Here is a 23957-nt window from a genome sequence, read left to right as displayed (position 1 = left end):
TGTAGTATAAGCTGCTGTCATACAGGTTACACTGAGTCTATCAGTACTGGGAATAGGGAGACAGGAGACACTGATCATAGGAATCACTGTGATGTCACACAATACAGGAGTGTCAGTACTGAGAGATGTAGTATAAGCTGCTGTCATACAGGTTACACTGAGTCTATCAGTGCTGGGAATAGGGAGACAGGAGACACTGATCATAGGAATCACTGTGATGTCACACAATACAGGAGTGTCAGTACTGATAGATGTAGTATAAGCTGCTGTCATACAGGTTACACTGAGTCTATCAGTGCTGGGAATAGGGAGACAGGAGACACTGATCATAGGAATCACTGTGATGTCACACAATACAGGAGTGTCAGTACTGATAGATGTAGTATAAGCTGCTGTCATACAGGTTACACTGAGTCTATCAGTGCTGGGAATAGGGAGACAGGAGACACTGATCATAGGAATCACTGTGATGTCACACAATACAGGAGTGTCAGTACTGATAGATGTAGTATAAGCTGCTGTCATACAGGTTACACTGAGTCTATCAGTGCTGGGAATAGGGAGACAGGAGACACTGATCATAGGAATCACTGTGATGTCACACAATACAGGAGTGTCAGTACTGATAGATGTAGTATAAGCTGCTGTCATACATGCTACACTGAGTCTATCAGTGCTGGGAATAGGGAGACAGGAGACACTGATCATAGGAATCACTGTGATGTCACACAATACAGGAGTGTCAGTACTGATAGATGTAGTATAAGCTGCTGTCATACAGGTTACACTGAGTCTATCAGTGCTGGGAATAGGGAGACAGGAGACACTGATCATAGGAATCACTGTGATGTCACACAATACAGGAGTGTCAGTACTGATAGATGTAGTATAAGCTGCTGTCATACAGGTTACACTGAGTCTATCAGTGCTGGGAATAGGGAGACAGGAGACACTGATCATAGGAATCACTGTGATGTCACACAATACAGGAGTGTCAGTACTGAGAGATGTAGTATAAGCTGCTGTCATACAGGTTACACTGAGTCTATCAGTGCTGGGAATAGGGAGACAGGAGACACTGATCATAGGAATCACTGTGACGTCACACAATACAGGAGTGTCAGTACTGAGAGATGTAGTATAAGCTGCTGTCATACAGGTTACACTGAGTCTATCAGTGCTGGGAATAGGGAGACAGGAGACACTGATCATAGGAATCACTGTGATGTCACACAATACAGGAGTGTCAGTACTGATAGATGTAGTATAAGCTGCTGCTGTCATACAGGTTACACTGATCACAGGAATCACTGTGATGTCACACAATACAGGAGTGTCAGTACTGAGAGATGTAGTATAAGCTGCTGTCATACAGGTTACACTGAGTCTATCAGTGCTGGGAATAGGGAGACAGGAGACACTGATCATAGGAATCACTGTGATGTCACACAATACAGGAGTGTCAGTACTGATAGATGTAGTATAAGCTGCTGTCATACAGGTTACACTGAGTCTATCAGTGCTGGGAATAGGGAGACAGGAGACACTGATCATAGGAATCACTGTGATGTCACACAATACAGGAGTGTCAGTACTGATAGATGTAGTATAAGCTGCTGTCATACAGGTTACACTGAGTCTATCAGTGCTGGGAATAGGGAGACAGGAGACACTGATCATAGGAATCACTGTGATGTCACACAATACAGGAGTGTCAGTACTGATAGATGTAGTATAAGCTGCTGTCATACAGGCTACACTGAGTCTATCAGTGCTGGGAATAGGGAGACAGGAGACACTGATCATAGGAATCACTGTGATGTCACACAATACAGGAGTGTCAGTACTGATAGATGTAGTATAAGCTGCTATCATACAGGTTACACTGAGTCTATCAGTGCTGGGAATAGGGAGACAGGAGACACTGATCATAGGAATCACTGTGACGTCACACAATACAGGAGTGTCAGTACTGATAGATGTAGTATAAGCTGCTGTCATACAGGTTACACTGAGTCTATCAGTGCTGGGAATAGGGAGACAGGAGACACTGATCATAGGAATCACTGTGATGTCACACAATACAGGAGTGTCAGTACTGATAGATGTAGTATAAGCTGCTGTCATACAGGTTACACTGAGTCTATCAGTGCTGGGAATAGGGAGACAGGAGACACTGATCATAGGAATCACTGTGATGTCACACAATACAGGAGTGTCAGTACTGAGAGATGTAGTATAAGCTGCTGTCATACAGGTTACACTGAGTCTATCAGTGCTGGGAATAGGGAGACAGGAGACACTGATCATAGGAATCACTGTGATGTCACACAATACAGGAGTGTCAGTACTGATAGATGTAGTATAAGCTGCTGTCATACATGTTACACTGAGTCTATCAGTGCTGGGAATAGGGAGACAGGAGACACTGATCATAGGAATCACTGTGATGTCACACAATACAGGAGTGTCAGTACTGATAGATGTAGTATAAGCTGCTGTCATACAGGTTACACTGAGTCTATCAGTGCTGGGAATAGGGAGACAGGAGACACTGATCATAGGAATCACTGTGATGTCACACAATACAGGAGTGTCAGTACTGAGAGATGTAGTATAAGCTGCTGTCATACAGGTTACACTGAGTCTATCAGTGCTGGGAATAGGGAGACAGGAGACACTGATCATAGGAATCACTGTGATGTCACACAATACAGGAGTGTCAGTACTGAGAGATGTAGTATAAGCTGCTGTCATACAGGTTACACTGAGTCTATCAGTGCTGGGAATAGGGAGACAGGAGACAATGATCATAGGAATCACTGTGATGTCACACAATACAGGAGCGTCAGTACTGATAGATGTAGTATAAGCTGCTGTCATACAGGTTACACTGAGTCTATCAGTGCTGGGAATAGGGAGACAGGAGACACTGATCATAGGAATCACTGTGATGTCACACAATACAGGAGTGTCAGTACTGATAGATGTAGTATAAGCTGCTGTCATACAGGCTACACTGAGTCTATCAGTGCTGGGAATAGGGAGACAGGAGACACTGATCATAGGAATCACTGTGATGTCACACAATACAGGAGTGTCAGTACTGATAGATGTAGTATAAGCTGCTGTCATACAGGCTACACTGAGTCTATCAGTGCTGGGAATAGGGAGACAGGAGACACTGATCATAGGAATCACTGTGATGTCACACAATACAGGAGTGTCAGTACTGATAGATGTAGTATAAGCTGCTGTCATACATGTTACACTGAGTCTATCAGTGCTGGGAATAGGGAGACAGGAGACACTGATCATAGGAATCACTGTGATGTCACACAATACAGGAGTGTCAGTACTGATAGATGTAGTATAAGCTGCTGTCATACAGGTTACACTGAGTCTATCAGTGCTGGGAATAGGGAGACAGGAGACACTGATCATAGGAATCCTTGTGATGTCACACAATACAGGAGTGTCAGTACTGATAGATGTAGTATAAGCTGCTGTCATACAGGTTACACTGAGTCTATCAGTGCTGGGAATAGGGAGACAGGAGACACTGATCATAGGAATCACTGTGATGTCACACAATACAGGAGTGTCAGTACTGATAGATGTAGTATAAGCTGCTGCTGTCATACAGGTTACACTGATCACAGGAATCACTGTGATGTCACACAATACAGGAGTGTCAGTACTGATAGATGTAGTATAAGCTGCTGTCATACATGTTACACTGAGTCTATCAGTGCTGGGAATAGGGAGACAGGAGACAATGATCATAGGAATCACTGTGACGTCACACAATACAGGAGTGTCAGTACTGATAGATGTAGTATAAGCTGCTGTCATACAGGTTACACTGAGTCTATCAGTGCTGGGAATAGGGAGACAGGAGACACTGATCATAGGAATCACTGTGATGTCACACAATACAGGAGTGTCAGTACTGATAGATGTAGTATAAGCTGCTGTCATACATGTTACACTGAGTCTATCAGTGCTGGGAATAGGGAGACAGGAGACACTGATCATAGGAATCACTGTGATGTCACACAATACAGGAGTGTCAGTACTGATAGATGTAGTATAAGCTGCTGTCATACAGGCTACACTGAGTCTATCAGTGCTGGGAATAGGGAGACAGGAGACACTGATCATAGGAATCACTGTGATGTCACACAATACAGGAGTGTCAGTACTGATAGATGTAGTATAAGCTGCTGCTGTCATACAGGTTACACTGATCACAGGAATCACTGTGATGTCACACAATACAGGAGTGTCAGTACTGATAGATGTAGTATAAGCTGCTGTCATACATGTTACACTGAGTCTATCAGTGCTGGGAATAGGGAGACAGGAGACACTGATCATAGGAATCACTGTGATGTCACACAATACAGGAGTGTCAGTACTGATAGATGTAGTATAAGCTGCTGTCATACATGTTACACTGAGTCTATCAGTGCTGGGAATAGGGAGACAGGAGACACTGATCATAGGAATCACTGTGACGTCACACAATACAGGAGTGTCAGTACTGATAGATGTAGTATAAGCTGCTGTCATACAGGTTACACTGAGTCTATCAGTGCTGGGAATAGGGAGACAGGAGACACTGATCATAGGAATCACTGTGATGTCACACAATACAGGAGTGTCAGTACTGATAGATGTAGTATAAGCTGCTGTCATACATGCTACACTGAGTCTATCAGTGCTGGGAATAGGGAGACAGGAGACACTGATCATAGGAATCACTGTGATGTCACACAATACAGGAGTGTCAGTACTGATAGATGTAGTATAAGCTGCTGTCATACAGGTTACACTGAGTCTATCAGTGCTGGGAATAGGGAGACAGGAGACACTGATCATAGGAATCACTGTGATGTCACACAATACAGGAGCGTCAGTACTGATAGATGTAGTATAAGCTGCTGTCATACATGTTACACTGAGTCTATCAGTGCTGGGAATAGGGAGACAGGAGACACTGATCATAGGAATCACTGTGATGTCACACAATACAGGAGCGTCAGTACTGATAGATGTAGTATAAGCTGCTGTCATACAGGTTACACTGAGTCTATCAGTGCTGGGAATAGGGAGACAGGAGACACTGATCATAGGAATCACTGTGATGTCACACAATACAGGAGTGTCAGTACTGATAGATGTAGTATAAGCTGCTGTCATACAGGCTACACTGAGTCTATCAGTGCTGGGAATAGGGAGACAGGAGACACTGATCATAGGAATCACTGTGATGTCACACAATACAGGAGTGTCAGTACTGATAGATGTAGTATAAGCTGCTGTCATACAGGCTACACTGAGTCTATCAGTGCTGGGAATAGGGAGACAGGAGACACTGATCACAGGAGTCACTGTGATGTCACACAATACAGGAGTGTCAGTACTGATAGATGTAGTATAAGCTGCTGTCATACATGTTACACTGAGTCTATCAGTGCTGGGAATAGGGAGACAGGAGACACTGATCATAGGAATCACTGTGATGTCACACAATACAGGAGTGTCAGTACTGATAGATGTAGTATAAGCTGCTGTCATACAGGTTACACTGAGTCTATCAGTGCTGGGAATAGGGAGACAGGAGACACTGATCATAGGAATCACTGTGATGTCACACAATACAGGAGTGTCAGTACTGATAGATGTAGTATAAGCTGCTGTCATACAGGCTACACTGAGTCTATCAGTGCTGGGAATAGGGAGACAGGAGACACTGATCATAGGAATCACTGTGATGTCACACAATACAGGAGTGTCAGTACTGATAGATGTAGTATAAGCTGCTGTCATACAGGCTACACTGAGTCTATCAGTGCTGGGAATAGGGAGACAGGAGACACTGATCACAGGAGTCACTGTGATGTCACACAATACAGGAGTGTCAGTACTGATAGATGTAGTATAAGCTGCTGTCATACATGTTACACTGAGTCTATCAGTGCTGGGAATAGGGAGACAGGAGACACTGATCATAGGAATCACTGTGATGTCACACAATACAGGAGTGTCAGTACTGATAGATGTAGTATAAGCTGCTGTCATACAGGTTACACTGAGTCTATCAGTGCTGGGAATAGGGAGACAGGAGACACTGATCACAGGAATCACTGTGATGTCACACAATACAGGAGTGTCAGTACTGATAGATGTAGTATAAGCTGCTGTCATACAAGTTACACTGAGTCTATCAGTGCTGGGAATAGGGAGACAGGAGACACTGATCATAGGAATCACTGTGATGTCACACAATACAGGAGTGTCAGTACTGATAGATGTAGTATAAGCTGCTGTCATACAGGTTACACTGAGTCTATCAGTGCTGGGAATAGGGAGACAGGAGACACTGATCATAGGAATCACTGTGATGTCACACAATACAGGAGTGTCAGTACTGATAGATGTAGTATAAGCTGCTGCTGTCATACAGGTTACACTGATCACAGGAATCACTGTGATGTCACACAATACAGGAGTGTCAGTACTGATAGATGTAGTATAAGCTGCTGTCATACATGTTACACTGAGTCTATCAGTGCTGGGAATAGGGAGACAGGAGACAATGATCATAGGAATCACTGTGACGTCACACAATACAGGAGTGTCAGTACTGATAGATGTAGTATAAGCTGCTGTCATACAGGTTACACTGAGTCTATCAGTGCTGGGAATAGGGAGACAGGAGACACTGATCATAGGAATCACTGTGATGTCACACAATACAGGAGTGTCAGTACTGATAGATGTAGTATAAGCTGCTGTCATACAGGTTACACTGAGTCTATCAGTGCTGGGAATAGGGAGACAGGAGACACTGATCATAGGAATCACTGTGATGTCACACAATACAGGAGTGTCAGTACTGATAGATGTAGTATAAGCTGCTGTCATACAGGTTACACTGAGTCTATCAGTGCTGGGAATAGGGAGACAGGAGACACTGATCATAGGAATCACTGTGATGTCACACAATACAGGAGTGTCAGTACTGATAGATGTAGTATAAGCTGCTGTCATACATGCTACACTGAGTCTATCAGTGCTGGGAATAGGGAGACAGGAGACACTGATCATAGGAATCACTGTGATGTCACACAATACAGGAGTGTCAGTACTGATAGATGTAGTATAAGCTGCTGTCATACAGGTTACACTGAGTCTATCAGTGCTGGGAATAGGGAGACAGGAGACACTGATCATAGGAATCACTGTGATGTCACACAATACAGGAGTGTCAGTACTGATAGATGTAGTATAAGCTGCTGTCATACATGTTACACTGAGTCTATCAGTGCTGGGAATAGGGAGACAGGAGACACTGATCATAGGAATCACTGTGATGTCACACAATACAGGAGCGTCAGTACTGATAGATGTAGTATAAGCTGCTGTCATACAGGTTACACTGAGTCTATCAGTGCTGGGAATAGGGAGACAGGAGACACTGATCATAGGAATCACTGTGATGTCACACAATACAGGAGTGTCAGTACTGATAGATGTAGTATAAGCTGCTGTCATACAGGCTACACTGAGTCTATCAGTGCTGGGAATAGGGAGACAGGAGACACTGATCACAGGAGTCACTGTGATGTCACACAATACAGGAGTGTCAGTACTGATAGATGTAGTATAAGCTGCTGTCATACAGGCTACACTGAGTCTATCAGTGCTGGGAATAGGGAGACAGGAGACACTGATCATAGGAATCACTGTGATGTCACACAATACAGGAGTGTCAGTACTGATAGATGTAGTATAAGCTGCTGTCATACAGGTTACACTGAGTCTATCAGTGCTGGGAATAGGGAGACAGGAGACACTGATCATAGGAATCACTGTGATGTCACACAATACAGGAGTGTCAGTACTGATAGATGTAGTATAAGCTGCTGCTGTCATACAGGTTACACTGATCACAGGAATCACTGTGATGTCACACAATATAGGAGTGTCAGTACTGATAGATGTAGTATAAGCTGCTGTCATACAGGTTACACTGAGTCTATCAGTGCTGGGAATAGGGAGACAGGAGACACTGATCATAGGAATCACTGTGATGTCACACAATACAGGAGTGTCAGTACTGATAGATGTAGTATAAGCTGCGGTCATACATGTTACACTGAGTCTATCAGTGCTGGGAATAGGGAGACAGGAGACACTGATCATAGGAATCACTGTGATGTCACACAATACAGGAGTGTCAGTACTGATAGATGTAGTATAAGCTGCTGTCATACAGGTTACACTGAGTCTATCAGTGCTGGGAATAGGGAGACAGGAGACAATGATCATAGGAATCACTGTGATGTCACACAATACAGGAGTGTCAGTACTGAGAGATGTAGTATAAGCTGCTGTCATACAGGTTACACTGAGTCTATCAGTGCTGGGAATAGGGAGACAGGAGACAATGATCATAGGAATCACTGTGATGTCACACAATACAGGAGCGTCAGTACTGATAGATGTAGTATAAGCTGCTGTCATACAGGTTACACTGAGTCTATCAGTGCTGGGAATAGGGAGACAGGAGACACTGATCATAGGAATCACTGTGATGTCACACAATACAGGAGTGTCAGTACTGATAGATGTAGTATAAGCTGCTGTCATACATGTTACACTGATCACAGGAGTCACTGTGATGTCACACAATACAGGAGTGTCAGTACTGAGAGATGTAGTATAAGCTGCTGTCATACAGGTTACACTGATCACAGGAGTCACTGTGATGTCACACAATACAGGAGTGTCAGTACTGATAGATGTAGTATAAGCTGCTGTCATACAGGTTACACTGATCACAGGAGTCACTGTGATGTCACACAATACAGGAGTGTCAGTACTGAGAGATGTAGTATAAGCTGCTGTCATACAGGTTACACTGAGTCTATCAGTGCTGGGAATAGGGAGACAGGAGACACTGATCATAGGAATCACTGTGATGTCACACAATACAGGAGTGTCAGTACTGATAGATGTAGTATAAGCTGCTGTCATACAGGCTACACTGAGTCTATCAGTGCTGGGAATAGGGAGACAGGAGACACTGATCACAGGAGTCACTGTGATGTCACACAATACAGGAGTGTCAGTACTGATAGATGTAGTATAAGCTGCTGTCATACAGGCTACACTGAGTCTATCAGTGCTGGGAATAGGGAGACAGGAGACACTGATCATAGGAATCACTGTGATGTCACACAATACAGGAGCGTCAGTACTGATAGATGTAGTATAAGCTGCTGTCATACAGGTTACACTGAGTCTATCAGTGCTGGGAATAGGGAGACAGGAGACACTGATCATAGGAATCACTGTGATGTCACACAATACAGGAGTGTCAGTACTGATAGATGTAGTATAAGCTGCTGTCATACAGGCTACACTGAGTCTATCAGTGCTGGGAATAGGGAGACAGGAGACACTGATCACAGGAGTCACTGTGATGTCACACAATACAGGAGTGTCAGTACTGATAGATGTAGTATAAGCTGCTGTCATACAGGCTACACTGAGTCTATCAGTGCTGGGAATAGGGAGACAGGAGACACTGATCATAGGAATCACTGTGATGTCACACAATACAGGAGTGTCAGTACTGATAGATGTAGTATAAGCTGCTGTCATACAGGTTACACTGAGTCTATCAGTGCTGGGAATAGGGAGACAGGAGACACTGATCATAGGAATCACTGTGATGTCACACAATACAGGAGTGTCAGTACTGATAGATGTAGTATAAGCTGCTGCTGTCATACAGGTTACACTGATCACAGGAATCACTGTGATGTCACACAATATAGGAGTGTCAGTACTGATAGATGTAGTATAAGCTGCTGTCATACAGGTTACACTGAGTCTATCAGTGCTGGGAATAGGGAGACAGGAGACACTGATCATAGGAATCACTGTGATGTCACACAATACAGGAGTGTCAGTACTGATAGATGTAGTATAAGCTGCGGTCATACATGTTACACTGAGTCTATCAGTGCTGGGAATAGGGAGACAGGAGACACTGATCATAGGAATCACTGTGATGTCACACAATACAGGAGTGTCAGTACTGATAGATGTAGTATAAGCTGCTGTCATACAGGTTACACTGAGTCTATCAGTGCTGGGAATAGGGAGACAGGAGACAATGATCATAGGAATCACTGTGATGTCACACAATACAGGAGTGTCAGTACTGAGAGATGTAGTATAAGCTGCTGTCATACAGGTTACACTGAGTCTATCAGTGCTGGGAATAGGGAGACAGGAGACAATGATCATAGGAATCACTGTGATGTCACACAATACAGGAGCGTCAGTACTGATAGATGTAGTATAAGCTGCTGTCATACAGGTTACACTGAGTCTATCAGTGCTGGGAATAGGGAGACAGGAGACACTGATCATAGGAATCACTGTGATGTCACACAATACAGGAGCGTCAGTACTGATAGATGTAGTATAAGCTGCTGTCATACAGGTTACACTGAGTCTATCAGTGCTGGGAATAGGGAGACAGGAGACACTGATCATAGGAATCACTGTGATGTCACACAATACAGGAGTGTCAGTACTGATAGATGTAGTATAAGCTGCTGTCATACAGGTTACACTGAGTCTATCAGTGCTGGGAATAGGGAGACAGGAGACACTGATCACAGGAGTCACTGTGATGTCACACAATACAGGAGTGTCAGTACTGATAGATGTAGTATAAGCTGCTGTCATACATGTTACACTGAGTCTATCAGTGCTGGGAATAGGGAGACAGGAGACAATGATCATAGGAATCAGTGTGACGTCACACAATACAGGAGTGTCAGTACTGATAGATGTAGTATAAGCTGCTGTCATACAGGTTACACTGAGTCTATCAGTGCTGGGAATAGGGAGACAGGAGACACTGATCATAGGAATCACTGTGATGTCACACAATACAGGAGCGTCAGTACTGATAGATGTAGTATAAGCTGCTGTCATACAGGTTACACTGAGTCTATCAGTGCTGGGAATAGGGAGACAGGAGACACTGATCATAGGAATCACTGTGACGTCACACAATACAGGAGTGTCAGTACTGATAGATGTAGTATAAGCTGCTGTCAAACATGTTACACTGAGTCTATCAGTGCTGGGAATAGGGAGACAGGAGACACTGATCATAGGAATCACTGTGATGTCACACAATACAGGAGTGTCAGTACTGATAGATGTAGTATAAGCTGCTGTCATACAGGTTACACTGAGTCTATCAGTGCTGGGAATAGGGAGACAGGAGACACTGATCATAGGAATCACTGTGATGTCACACAATACAGGAGTGTCAGTACTGATAGATGTAGTATAAGCTGCTGTCATACAGGCTACACTGAGTCTATCAGTGCTGGGAATAGGGAGACAGGAGACACTGATCATAGGAATCACTGTGATGTCACACAATACAGGAGTGTCAGTACTGATAGATGTAGTATAAGCTGCTATCATACAGGTTACACTGAGTCTATCAGTGCTGGGAATAGGGAGACAGGAGACACTGATCATAGGAATCACTGTGACGTCACACAATACAGGAGTGTCAGTACTGATAGATGTAGTATAAGCTGCTGTCATACAGGTTACACTGAGTCTATCAGTGCTGGGAATAGGGAGACAGGAGACACTGATCATAGGAATCACTGTGATGTCACACAATACAGGAGTGTCAGTACTGATAGATGTAGTATAAGCTGCTGTCATACATGTTACACTGAGTCTATCAGTGCTGGGAATAGGGAGACAGGAGACACTGATCATAGGAATCACTGTGATGTCACACAATACAGGAGTGTCAGTACTGATAGATGTAGTATAAGCTGCTGTCATACAGGTTACACTGAGTCTATCAGTGCTGGGAATAGGGAGACAGGAGACACTGATCATAGGAATCACTGTGATGTCACACAATACAGGAGTGTCAGTACTGATAGATGTAGTATAAGCTGCTGTCATACAGGCTACACTGAGTCTATCAGTGCTGGGAATAGGGAGACAGGAGACACTGATCATAGGAATCACTGTGATGTCACACAATACAGGATACAGGAGTGTCAGTACTGATAGATGTAGTATAAGCTGCTGTCATACAGGCTACACTGAGTCTATCAGTGCTGGGAATAGGGAGACAGGAGACACTGATCATAGGAATCACTGTGATGTCACACAATACAGGAGTGTCAGTACTGATAGATGTAGTATAAGCTGCTGTCATACATGTTACACTGAGTCTATCAGTGCTGGGAATAGGGAGACAGGAGACACTGATCATAGGAATCACTGTGATGTCACACAATACAGGAGTGTCAGTACTGATAGATGTAGTATAAGCTGCTGTCATACAGGTTACACTGAGTCTATCAGTGCTGGGAATAGGGAGACAGGAGACACTGATCATAGGAATCACTGTGATGTCACACAATACAGGAGTGTCAGTACTGATAGATGTAGTATAAGCTGCTGTCATACAGGTTACACTGAGTCTATCAGTGCTGGGAATAGGGAGACAGGAGACACTGATCATAGGAATCACTGTGATGTCACACAATACAGGAGTGTCAGTACTGATAGATGTAGTATAAGCTGCTGTCATACATGTTACACTGAGTCTATCAGTGCTGGGAATAGGGAGACAGGAGACACTGATCATAGGAATCACTGTGATGTCACACAATACAGGAGTGTCAGTACTGATCGATGTAGTATAAGCTGCTGTCATACATGTTACACTGAGTCTATCAGTGCTGGGAATAGGGAGACAGGAGACACTGATCATAGGAATCACTGTGATGTCACACAATACAGGAGTGTCAGTACTGAGAGATGTAGTATAAGCTGCTGTCATACAGGTTACACTGAGTCTATCAGTGCTGGGAATAGGGAGACAGGAGACACTGATCATAGGAATCACTGTGATGTCACACAATACAGGAGTGTCAGTACTGATAGATGTAGTATAAGCTGCTGTCATACATGTTACACTGAGTCTATCAGTGCTGGGAATAGGGAGACAGGAGACACTGATCATAGGAATCACTGTGATGTCACACAATACAGGAGTGTCAGTACTGATAGATGTAGTATAAGCTGCTGTCATACAGGTTACACTGAGTCTATCAGTGCTGGGAATAGGGAGACAGGAGACACTGATCATAGGAATCACTGTGATGTCACACAATACAGGAGCGTCAGTACTGAGAGATGTAGTATAAGCTGCTGTCATACAGGCTACACTGAGTCTATCAGTGCTGGGAATAGGGAGACAGGAGACACTGATCATAGGAATCACTGTGATGTCACACAATACAGGAGTGTCAGTACTGATAGATGTAGTATAAGCTGCTGTCATACATGTTACACTGAGTCTATCAGTGCTGGGAATAGGGAGACAGGAGACACTGATCATAGGAATCACTGTGATGTCACACAATACAGGAGCGTCAGTACTGATAGATGTAGTATAAGCTGCTGTCATACAGGTTACACTGAGTCTATCAGTGCTGGGAATAGGGAGACAGGAGACACTGATCATAGGAATCACTGTGATGTCACACAATACAGGAGTGTCAGTACTGATAGATGTAGTATAAGCTGCTGTCATACAGGCTACACTGAGTCTATCAGTGCTGGGAATAGGGAGACAGGAGACACTGATCATAGGAATCACTGTGATGTCACACAATACAGGAGTGTCAGTACTGATAGATGTAGTATAAGCTGCTGTCATACAGGTTACACTGAGTCTATCAGTGCTGGGAATAGGGAGACAGGAGACACTGATCATAGGAATCACTGTGATGTCACACAATACAGGAGCGTCAGTACTGATAGATGTAGTATAAGCTGCTGTCATACAGGTTACACTGAGTCTATCAGTGCTGGGAATAGGGAGACAGGAGACACTGATCATAGGAATCACTGTGACGTCACACAATACAGGAGTGTCAGTACTGATAGATGTAGTATAAGCTGCTGTCAAACATGTTACACTGAGTCTATCAGTGCTGGGAATAGGGAGACAGGAGACACTGATCATAGGAATCACTGTGATGTCACACAATACAGGAGTGTCAGTACTGATAGATGTAGTATAAGCTGCTGTCATACAGGTTACACTGAGTCTATCAGTGCTGGGAATAGGGAGACAGGAGACACTGATCATAGGAATCACTGTGATGTCACACAATACAGGAGTGTCAGTACTGATAGATGTAGTATAAGCTGCTGTCATACAGGCTACACTGAGTCTATCAGTGCTGGGAATAGGGAGACAGGAGACACTGATCATAGGAATCACTGTGATGTCACACAATACAGGAGTGTCAGTACTGATAGATGTAGTATAAGCTGCTGTCATACAGGCTACACTGAGTCTATCAGTGCTGGGAATAGGGAGACAGGAGACACTGATCATAGGAATCACTGTGATGTCACACAATACAGGAGTGTCAGTACTGATAGATGTAGTATAAGCTGCTGTCATACAGGCTACACTGAGTCTATCAGTGCTGGGAATAGGGAGACAGGAGACACTGATCATAGGAATCACTGTGATGTCACACAATACAGGAGTGTCAGTACTGATAGATGTAGTATAAGCTGCTGTCATACAGGTTACACTGAGTCTATCAGTGCTGGGAATAGGGAGACAGGAGACACTGATCATAGGAATCACTGTGATGTCACACAATACAGGAGTGTCAGTACTGATAGATGTAGTATAAGCTGCTGTCATACAGGTTACACTGAGTCTATCAGTGCTGGGAATAGGGAGACAGGAGACACTGATCATAGGAATCACTGTGATGTCACACAATACAGGAGTGTCAGTACTGAGAGATGTAGTATAAGCTGCTGCTGTCATACAGGTTACACTGATCACAGGAATCACTGTGATGTCACACAATACAGGAGTGTCAGTACTGATAGATGTAGTATAAGCTGCTGTCATACAGGTTACACTGAGTCTATCAGTGCTGGGAATAGGGAGACAGGAGACACTGATCATAGGAATCACTGTGACATCACACAATACAGGAGTGTCAGTACTGATAGATGTAGTATAAGCTGCTGTCATACAGGCTACACTGAGTCTATCAGTGCTGGGAATAGGGAGACAGGAGACACTGATCATAGGAATCACTGTGATGTCACACAATACAGGAGTGTCAGTACTGAGAGATGTAGTATAAGCTGCTGTCATACAGGTTACACTGAGTCTATCAGTGCTGGGAATAGGGAGACAGGAGACACTGATCATAGGAATCACTGTGATGTCACACAATACAGGAGCGTCAGTACTGATAGATGTAGTATAAGCTGCTGTCATACAGGTTACACTGAGTATCAGTGCTGGGAATAGGGAGACAGGAGACACTGATCATAGGAATCACTGTGATGTCACACAATACAGGAGCGTCAGTACTGATAGATGTAGTATAAGCTGCTGTCATACATGTTACACTGAGTCTATCAGTGCTGGGAATAGGGAGACAGGAGACACTGATCATAGGAATCACTGTGATGTCACACAATACAGGAGTGTCAGTACTGATAGATGTAGTATAAGCTGCTGTCATACATGCTACACTGAGTCTATCAGTGCTGGGAATAGGGAGACAGGAGACACTGATCATAGGAATCACTGTGACGTCACAGTGATACAATACCCTTGGTTACAAGGCCTTATCTCTCTATTAGACCATACACACTATAGAGACTTTACTTATCTACAGTTTATGATTTTTGAGGCTGAATTTTTGGTTTTTCATAAATACAGTAAGTATCAGATAGTGGCTCCATTGGCACAGCGCCTGGCAGGAGATGGGGCACTCACATCATGCGTACACCCTCACGGTCACTGTGGGTGATCTCGGCTAACACCGCGCTCATATCTCGGTTCTTAGTCATTTCTTCTAAGGCATTTTCCGGTATCATATCTGTAGGGAGATATAGGAGATGATCCCTGGAACCAGACAATAGTATGTGTATACAGGCGGTAACTGCAGTAAGGTACTGTTATGTCTGAGGCAGAGCGTTTGTGCCACGGGGAGTCACGGCGTCTGAGCCACGGGGAGTCACGGCGTCTGAGCCACGGGGAGTCACGGCGTCTGAGCCACGGGGAGTCACGGCGTCTGAGCCACGGGGAGTCACGGCGTCTGAGCCACGGGGAGTCACGGCGTCTGAGCCACGGGGAGTCACGGCGTCTGAGCCACGGGGAGTCACGGCGTCTGAGCCACGGGGAGTCACGGCGTCTGAGCCACGGGGAGTCACGGCGTCTGAGCCACGGGGAGTCACGGCGTCTGAGCCACGGGGAGTCACGGCGTCTGAGCCACGGGGAGTCACGGCGTCTGAGCCACGGGGAGTCACGGCGTACGACTCTGTAATGGAGTATCTGTGTGTAGCGAGGGAAATGCCGTCACCTTTACCACTGAATTCCATCGCTAAAAGATTGGAAATAAAACCAGAAGTGGCCATTACAGAGCGGCATACACCAGTAGCGGAAATTGTCCCAATGGTTAAAACTGAACCTGTGTATCCTGATGCAGTTATGTGGCAAACACAGATTGTGTTTAAATCCCAATTTTAGGCAATTTACCGTAATCTGCTCCCTGTGCTAATATAATCATTAATATATATTTATGTTATGCAGGAGGAGAGATTTGTCCCCATTACTGATCAGGGGAGGGATGGACAGAATATGAGAAAAAAAGTCCTTGTCCACTGACCCAGTCACTCCTTATACTGATTGCTCGCCTCACTGCTGTCCACCGCTCTACCAGACTGGATATGGCGGTCACATCGACCACTGGGCGTCAGAAGAGCTTATAGCTATATATAAAGAAGCACATCCAACTATATTCCATGTATATATTGTATGTATTCCAGCACTAATACAGATAAGGGGTAACGCTCTCACCCATCCCCCTCTGTCCTGTGACCCCCCTAAACCTGCTGTATTCCTGTGTCCTACAGATAAGGGGTAACGCTCTCACCCATCCCCCTCTGTCCTGTGACACCCCTATACCTGCTGTATTCCTGTGTCCTACAGATAAGGGGTAACGCTCTCACCCATCCCCCTCTGTCCTGTGACACCCCCTATACCTGCTGTATTCCTGTGTCCTACAGATAAGGGGTAACGCTCTCACCCATCCCCCTCTGTCCTGTGACACCCCTATACCTGCTGTATTCCTGTGTCCTACAGATAAGGGGTAACGCTCTCACCCATCCCCCTCTGTCCTGTGACACCCCTATACCTGCTGTATTCCTGTGTCCTACAGATAAGGGGTAACGCTCTCACCCATCCCCCTCTGTCCTGTGACACCACTATACCTCCTGTATTCCTGTGTACTACAGATAAGGGGTAACGCTCTCACCCATCCCCCTCTGTCCTGTGACACCCCTATACCTGCTGTATTCCTGTGTCCTACAGATAAGGGGTAACGCTCTCACCCATCCCCCTCTGTCCTGTGACATCCCTATACCTGCTGTATTCCTGTGTCCTACAGATAAGGGGTAACGTTCTCACCCATCCCCCGCTGTCCTGTGACACCCCTATACCTGCTGTATTCCTGTGTCCTACAGATTAGGGGTAACATTATACCTCTGTGTAATAACTGAGAACATTGCTAAAGCGCCTAATAGTGAACTACCCGAGCCGGGAACCAGTGAGTGGCGTGTAGATTTTGCTTACGCTGATGACCCACGATGCAGTGAGCTGCGAGCAGTTTCAGAGACGGCACCTCAAATAGAGCTTGGTGGAAGAGAAGCTCCCGGGCAGTGGGACGTTTGCTGGGATCCGTTTCCAGACACTTTTGAATGAATTCCTACACAAGAAAATATTAGAAAAACAGTATATACATATATAATGTACCCAGGCTAATTATATCCAGCACAGGACAAGCCAAGCCGGTCATAGAGGAACCATCACATCAGAGCACAGCAAAGCCACCTGCTGCACAGTAATATATGTAACCCAGGCAGGGAATACTCTACAATACCTGTAACAGTGATATGTGTTAACCCAGGCAGGGAATACTCTACACTAACTGTAACAGTAATATATGTAACCCAGGCAGGGAACACTCTACACTAACTGTAACAGTAATATATGTAACCCAGGCAGGGAATACTCTACAATACCTGTAACAGTGATATGTGTTAACCCAGGCAGGGAATACTCTACACTAACTGTAACAGTAATATATGTAACCCAGGCAGGGAATACTCTACAATACCTGTAACAGTAATATATGTAACCCAGGCAGGGAATACTCTACACTAACTAACAGTAATATATGTAACCCAGGCAGGGAATACTCTACACTAACTGTAACAGTGATATGTGTAACCCAGGCAGGGAATACTCTACACTAACTGTAACAGTAATATGTGTAACCCAGGCAGGGAATACTCTACACTAACTGTAACAGTAATATGTGTAACCCAGGCAGGGAATACTCTACACTAACTGTAACAGTGATATGTGTAACCCAGGCAGGGAATACTCTACACTAACTGTAACAGTAATATATGTAACCCAGGCAGGGAATACTCTACACTAACTGTAACAGTAATATATGTAACCCAGGCAGGGAATACTCTACACTAACTGTAACAGTAATATATGTAACCCAGGCAGGGAATACTCTACACTAACTGTAACAGTGATGTGTGTAACCCAGGCAGGGAATGCTCTACACTAACTGTAACAGTAATATATGTAACCCAGGCAGGGAATACTCTACACTAACTAACAGTAATATGTGTAACCCAGGCAGGGAATACTCTACACTAACTGTAACAGTGATATGTGTAACCCAGGCAGGGAATACTCTACACTAACTGTAACAGTGATATGTGTAACCCAGGCAGGGAATACTCTACACTAACTGTAACAGTAATATATGTAACCCAGGCAGGGAATACTCTACACTAACTGTAACAGTAATATATGTAACCCAGGCAGGGAATACTCTACACTAACTAACAGTAATATGTGTAACCCAGGCAGGTAATACTCTATACTAACTGTAACAGTGATATGTGTAACCCAGGCAGGGAATACTCTACACTAACTGTAACAGTGATATGTGTAACCCTGGCAGGGAATACTCTACACTAACTGTAACAGTGATATGTGTAACCCAGGCAGGGAATACTCTACACTAACTGTAACAGTAATATATGTAACCCAGGCAGGGAATACTCTACACTAACTGTAACAGTGATATGTGTAACCCAGGCAGGGAATACTCTACACTAACTAACAGTAATATATGTAACCCAGGCAGGGAATACTCTACACTAACTGTAACAGTGATATATGTAACCCAGGCAGGGAATACTCTACACTAACTGTAACAGTAATATGTGTAACCCAGGCAGGGAATACTCTATACTAACTGTAACAGTGATGTGTGTAACCCAGGCAGGGAATACTCTACACTAACTGTAACAGTAATATATGTGTAACCCAGGCAGGGAATACTCTACACTAACTGTAACAGTGATGTGTGTAACCCAGGCAGGGAATACTCTACAATACCTGTAACAGTAATATGTGTAACCCAGGCAGGGAATACTCTATACTAACTGTAACAGTGATGTGTGTAACCCAGGCAGGGAATACTCTACAATACCTGTAACAGTGATATGTGTAACCCAGGCAGGGAATACTCTACACTAACTGTAACAGTGATGTGTGTAACCCAGGCAGGGAATACTCTACACTAACTGTAACAGTGATGTGTGTAACCCAGGCAGGGAATACTCTATACTAACTGTAACAGTGATGTGTGTAACCCAGGCAGGGAATACTCTACACTAACTGTAACAGTGATATGTGTAACCCAGGCAGGGAATACTCTACACTAACTGTAACAGTAATATATGTAACCCAGGCAGGGAATACTCTACACTAACTGTAACAGTGATATGTGTAACCCAGGCAGGGAATACTCTACACTAACTGTAACAGTGATATGTGTAACCCAGGCAGGGAATACTCTACACTAACTGTAACAGTAATATATGTAACCCAGGCAGGGAATACTCTACACTAACTGTAACAGTAATATATGTAACCCAGGCAGGGAATACTCTACACTAACTAATAGTAATATGTGTAACCCAGGCAGGTAATACTCTATACTAACTGTAACAGTGATATGTGTAACCCAGGCAGGGAATACTCTACACTAACTGTAACAGTGATATGTGTAACCCTGGCAGGGAATACTCTACACTAACTGTAACAGTGATATGTGTAACCCAGGCAGGGAATACTCTACACTAACTGTAACAGTAATATATGTAACCCAGGCAGGGAATACTCTACACTAACTGTAACAGTAATATATGTAACCCAGGCAGGGAATACTCTACACTAACTGTAACAGTGATATGTGTAACCCAGGCAGGGAATACTCTACACTAACTAACAGTAATATATGTAACCCAGGCAGGGAATACTCTACACTAACTGTAACAGTGATATATGTAACCCAGGCAGGGAATACTCTACACTAACTAACAGTAATATGTGTAACCCAGGCAGGGAATACTCTATACTAACTGTAACAGTGATGTGTGTAACCCAGGCAGGGAATACTCTACACTAACTGTAACAGTAGTATATGTAACCCAGGCAGGGAATACTCTACAATACCTGTAACAGTAATATGTGTAACCCAGGCAGGGAATACTCTACAATACCTGCAACAGTAGTATATGTAACCCAGGCAGGGAATACTCTATAATAACTGTAACAATATAGTGGTGGGAAACGTCTGACCGTATGGCCATCGGGGTAAAGGTTAGTCCGTCCTTTCTGTTTCAGATGGGGAGTTTCTTTACACTGCAGCCAATACATTGCAGTCACACAGGGCAGATCCTCTGTCTTCAGAAGAGCCTGAATATACCCCTCGATCCTCAAGACTGGGGCACTGAGAGACACAGAGGAGGGACGGGATGGTAACTCACCCTCTGGAGCGGGTCCTCTAGGAACTGAATGGCATTATTTATAGCCTCCTGGGGAACATAGGACGACTCTCCATTACCCTGGATCTCCAGAACGGCCATCTGCAGAGACAGACACAAGTTATCGCCCTCTGCATGCAGAGACAGACACAGGTTATCGCCCTCTGCATGCAGAGACAGACACAGGTTATCGCCCTCTGCATGCAGAGACAGACACAGGTTATCGCCCTCTGCATGCAGAGACAGACACAGGTTATCGCCCTCTGCATGCAGAGACAGACACAGGTTATCGCCCTCTGCATGCAGAGACAGACACAGGTTATCGCCCTCTGCATGCAGAGACAGACACAGGTTATCGCCCTCTGCATGCAGAGACAGACACAGGTTATCGCCCTCTGCATGCAGAGACAGACACAGGTTATCGCCCTCTGCATGCAGAGACAGACACAGGTTATCGCCCTCTGCATGCAGAGACAGACACAGGTTATCGCCCTCTGCATGCAGAGACAGACACAGGTTATCGCCCTCTGCATGCAGAGACAGACACAGGTTATCGCCCTCTGCATGCAGAGACAGACACAGGTTATCGCCCTCTGCATGCAGAGACAGACACAGGTTATCGCCCTCTGCATGCAGAGACAGACACAGGTTATCGCCCTCTGCATGCAGAGACAGACACAGGTTATCGCCCTCTGCATGCAGAGACAGACACAGGTTATCGCCCTCTGCATGCAGAGACAGACACAGGTTATCGCCCTCTGCATGCAGAGACAGACACAGGAAATCGCCCTCTGCATGCAGAGACAGACACAGGAAATCGCCCTCTGCATGCAGAGACAGACACAGGAAATCGCCCTCTGCATGCAGAGACAGACACAGGAAATCGCCCTCTGCAGAGAGAGACACAGGTTATCGCCCTCTGCAGAGAGAGACACAGGTTATCGCCCTCTGCAGAGAGAGACACAGGTTATCGCCCTCTGCAGAGAGAGACACAGGTTATCGCCCTCTGCAGAGACAGACACAGGTTATCGCCCTCTGCAGAGACAGACACAGGTTATCGCCCTCTGCAGAGACAGACACAGGTTATCGCCCTCTGCAGAGACAGACACAGGTTATCGCCCTCTGCAGAGACAGACACAGGTTATCGCCCTCTGCAGAGACAGACACAGGTTATCGCCCTCTGCAGAGACAGACACAGGTTATCGCCCTCTGCAGAGACAGACACAGGTTATCGCCCTCTGCAGAGAGAGACACAGGTTATCGCCCTCTGCAGAGAGAGACACAGGTTATCGCCCTCTGCAGAGACAGACACAGGTTATCGCCCTCTGCAGAGACAGACACAGGTTATCCCCCTCTGCAGAGACAGACACAGGTTATCCCCCTCTGCAGAGACAGACACAGGTTATCGCCCTCTGCAGAGACAGACACAGGTTATCGCCCTCTGCAGAGACAGACACAGGTTATCGCCCTCTGCAGAGACAGACACAGGTTATCGCCCTCTGCAGAGACAGACACAGGTTATCGCCCTCTGCAGAGACAGACACAGGTTATCGCCCTCTGCAGAGACAGACACAGGTTATCGCCCTCTGCAGAGACAGACACAGGTTATCGCCCTCTGCAGAGACAGACACAGGTTATCGCCCTCTGCAGAGACAGACACAGGTTATCGCCCTCTGCAGAGACAGACACAGGTTATCGCCCTCTGCAGAGACAGACACAGGTTATCGCCCTCTGCAGAGACAGACACAGGTTATCGCCCTCTGCAGAGACAGACACAGGTTATCGCCCTCTGCAGAGACAGACACAGGTTATCGCCCTCTGCAGAGACAGACACAGGTTATCCCCCTCTGCAGAGACAGACACAGGTTATCGCCCTCTGCAGAGACAGACACAGGTTATCGCCCTCTGCAGAGAGAGACACAGGTTATCCCCCTCTGCAGAGACAGACACAGGTTATCGCCCTCTGCAGAGACAGACACAGGTTATCGCCCTCTGCAGAGACAGACACAGGTTATCGCCCTCTGCAGAGACAGACACAGGTTATCGCCCTCTGCAGAGACAGACACAGGTTATCGCCCTCTGCAGAGAGAGACACAGGTTATCGCCCTCTGCAGAGAGAGACACAGGTTATCGCCCTCTGCAGAGAGAGACACAGGTTATCCCCCTCTGCAGAGACAGACACAGGTTATCGCCCTCTGCATGCAGAGACAGACACAGGTTATCGCCCTCTGCAGAGACAGACACAGGTTATCGCCCTCTGCAGAGACAGACACAGGTTATCGCCCTCTGCAGAGACAGACACAGGTTATCGCCCTCTGCAGAGACAGACACAGGTTATCGCCCTCTGCAGAGAGAGACACAGGTTATCCCCCTCTGCAGAGACAGACACAGGTTATCCCCCTCTGCAGAGACAGACACAGGTTATCCCCCTCTGCAGAGACAGACACAGGTTATCCCCCTCTGCAGAGACAGACACAGGTTATCGCCCTCTGCAGAGACAGACACAGGTTATCGCCCTCTGCAGAGACAGACACAGGTTATCGCCCTCTGCAGAGACAGACACAGGTTATCGCCCTCTGCAGAGACAGACACAGGTTATCGCCCTCTGCAGAGAGAGACACAGGTTATCCCCCTCTGCATGCAGAGACAGACACAGGTTATCGCCCTCTGCATGCAGAGACAGACACAGGTTATCGCCCTCTGCATGCAGAGACAGACACAGGTTATCGCCCTCTGCATGCAGAGACAGACACAGGAAATCGCCCTCTGCATGCAGAGACAGACACAGGAAATCGCCCTCTGCAGAGAGAGACACAGGTTATCGCCCTCTGCAGAGAGAGACACAGGTTATCGCCCTCTGCAGAGAGAGACACAGGTTATCCCCCTCTGCAGAGACA

At 45.5% G+C, this 23957-nt stretch overlaps 1 protein-coding gene across 2 annotated transcripts in view; it reads right to left on the bottom strand.

The window, feature by feature from the left end:
- Nucleotides 1-23957, bottom strand: part of NRBP1 (nuclear receptor binding protein 1) — a 138712-nt gene that overhangs the window by 29127 nt on the left and 85628 nt on the right. For both annotated transcript variants that reach the window (XM_088466146.1, XM_088466148.1), the window contains 3 exons: nt 21064-21162; nt 17774-17906; nt 15917-16019 (listed from right to left, as the gene is read on the bottom strand). In XM_088466146.1, coding sequence (XP_088322272.1) covers nt 15917-16019; nt 17774-17906; nt 21064-21162 — 335 coding nt within the window. The remainder of the gene's footprint in view (nt 1-15916; nt 16020-17773; nt 17907-21063; nt 21163-23957) is intronic.

Source organism: Taudactylus pleione, unplaced genomic scaffold (assembly GCF_031769625.1).
Source record: "Taudactylus pleione unplaced genomic scaffold, aTauple2 ptg002560l, whole genome shotgun sequence".
NCBI lineage: Eukaryota > Metazoa > Chordata > Amphibia > Anura > Myobatrachidae > Taudactylus > Taudactylus pleione.
Note: the sequence above shows the minus strand (reverse complement) of the source record. Positions and strands in the feature narration are given on the sequence as shown.